The sequence below is a fragment of the Babylonia areolata genome, chromosome 1 (assembly GCF_041734735.1).
Source record: "Babylonia areolata isolate BAREFJ2019XMU chromosome 1, ASM4173473v1, whole genome shotgun sequence".
NCBI lineage: Eukaryota > Metazoa > Mollusca > Gastropoda > Neogastropoda > Buccinidae > Babylonia > Babylonia areolata.
Genome location: NC_134876.1, coordinates 63,211,809 through 63,214,308, shown reverse-complemented (window position 1 = coordinate 63,214,308; position 2,500 = coordinate 63,211,809). Strand labels below are relative to the sequence as shown.

General features: G+C 49.9%; 1 protein-coding gene across 2 annotated transcripts in view; it reads left to right on the top strand.

The window, feature by feature from the left end:
* The window catches only part of LOC143285272 (ras-GEF domain-containing family member 1B-like), a 199,214-nt gene that overhangs the window by 2,549 nt on the left and 194,165 nt on the right, over positions 1-2,500 (top strand). For both annotated transcript variants that reach the window (XM_076592538.1, XM_076592533.1), the window contains exon 2: positions 1-815. This exon is cut by the window's left edge and continues 154 nt beyond it. In XM_076592538.1, the coding sequence (XP_076448653.1) occupies positions 531-815 (285 nt within the window). In that variant the 5' untranslated portion in view covers positions 1-530. The remainder of the gene's footprint in view (positions 816-2,500) is intronic.

Genomic DNA, 2,500 nt, shown 5'->3' with positions numbered 1-2,500 from the left:
GGGTCCACTGGAAAACATTGGAAATCTGAACTGCACTTATCCCAACAGTTCAGTCCAGTACGTTAATGTGCGGCTGGCCATATTGATAAACCAACTGAGAAACAACCCCACCCAGTATTGGAGTATTTACTGAAGAACCCTGTTAAGAATCATCTCGAACACTTAGAACACAGAGAAGCTACATGATCAAGTAGGGAAGGAGAAAAAAACCAAAACAAAAACAAACCCAGGTCAACACAAATTGCTGCGGAAATCCAGATTTTTTTTCTCTCCTAAAGATGACAGTCTGAAAGAAAAAAAAAAAAAAAAAAAAAAGAGTGAAAAGAAAGACAAAAACAACAATAACACACAACAACAATAACAGCAACAACAAAACTACAACTCCACATACCCGACCACCCACCCACAACCACCCACCCACAACCATCCACCCGAGTTGGTGCTACTATGCCAGGCTCCTCCTCCTCTTCCTCCTCCTCCTCCTCCTCCTCCTCGTCTCCTCCTCCTCCTCCCACACGAGATCGGACTCCATGGCGGAATCGTCGACCAGCACGGATTCGTGGGCAGGGGTCGGGGTCGAGGTCGGGACGGATGGCGACACCTGCAGCATCGTCAGCGACAGCTCCACCGACACCACCGCCACCTCCGTGCTCAACGACTGCGGGAGCTGCCAGGACCTGGAGGACTCTGAGCTCCTCCTTCCCCTCCCCCCAGCAGCCCACAATGGGCAGCGCGGCGGGGAGGTGGGCGTGGGCGTGGGCGTGGGCATGGGCATGGCGGAGAGCAACGTGGAGCTGTTCGGGGTGCAGCTGGAGGTGAGTGTGTGTTTGGTGTGGGTGTGTGTTTCCGGGGCGTGCGGGGGGGGGGGGGGGGGGGGGGGGGGGGGGTGCGGGGGGGTAGGAGGGGGGGTGGGGTGGCGCAAGTGGGGGGGGGGGGGTTGTGTCTGAGATGGTTGGTGTGGTGTGTGGGAGGGTGGGTGGTGGTGGGGAGCTTGTGTGTGGGGGGGGGGGGGTGAGGGGGGAATGTGTGTGTGAGGGGGTGAGGGGGGTATATGTAGTGTGTGTGTGTGTGTGTGTGTGTGTGTGTGTACATATACCATTTCACATACCAACGAGTGTAATGGACAATACAAAATCAGTTACACATTTTGGGGAGTGTGGGGTGGCCCAATGGGGGCGCCGGCAGTATAAATTAGGGGTGTCTTTTTTTCCTGACTCATTAATTTAGTGAATGACCTACTGATTTTGTTGTGAATCGGTCAAATGACTCTTGGTATCCTGAACTAAACCTAAACACGCGTGCACGCGCGCGCGCGCGCGTTTGTGTGTGTGTGTGTGTGGAGGGTGCGGGGGGGGGGGGGGGGGTTTGGGGGGGTATGTGTGTGTGCGTGCGTGCGTGTGCGTGTGTGTGTGTGTGTGTTGAGGGGGCGGGGGGTTGGAGGGAGGGGGGGCGTATGTGTGTGTGAGTGTGTCTGTGTGGGGCGGGGGAAAGGGGGGATGTGTGTGTGTGTGCGTGCGTGCGTGCGTGTGGTGTGTGTGTGTGTTTGTGTGTGCAACGCTTAGCTCACATCAGAAATTGACGAAAGTAGGCCAACGGCAAAAGTGTACAGTGTCAGAATCACGTTTTACTGTTGTGTACCTGTTTACCACTGCTGGGGGATAGCTTTATATGGAAATAAGAGGATAAGGAATGCTAAGATGTCCAAGAGAACACACAGAGGCGTGCACACAGACGCAACAAATGAACTTCTGGAGAAGCTAAAAAGTGTATGAATAAGAGAAGTTTCGATCACAGCATTTGAGCTTTTGAATAGCGGAACATACATACTTAACTTTTATCCCAAAAACAAAAACAAGAAGAGCTGCTGATGTCTTTTCGAGTAAAAAGACGAACTAGAAAATTAATGGACGAATCGGGATCACCAATTTAGTCTCTTATTTTCTTGGAAACGAATTTGTGACAAGGGCAGATATGAAAACCATGGTTAAATAATTACGTTTTGTGTGCTGGTTTTCCCTTCCATTTTCTTGGAAACGAATTTGTGGCAAAGGCAGATTTGAAAACCATTGTTGAATTGCGTTTTATGTGTTGTCTCATTCTTCTTCTTTTTTTTTCTGTCCCTTTTCTCCCTTTTCTTCAAGTTCACTTATATGGAGAGCACTGTGGTTGTGGTCGTATAATTTTGTGATTGTGTCATCTCAATCTTCTTGAGGTCAGGTGGAATTAATTGAATCTACGAATCTCGAGCAACAGAGTGTAGATGTGATTTGTCTGCCCCTGTTCTTCTTCTCGGTTTCTGTTTCTATCACCACCATCATGGTTCCACACCCCTCCCTCCTTTCCCTCCCACTACCCCTCTTTCAACCCCCGTCTGTCTCTCTCTCTCTCTCTCTCTGATTTAAAATTTAAACAGAAAGGCTTGTGATACATTTTGGTGTCGAGAGGATTAGTCCATTTCCGAAATACAGCTGCGATACAAATTGCACAAAGCATGTTATTC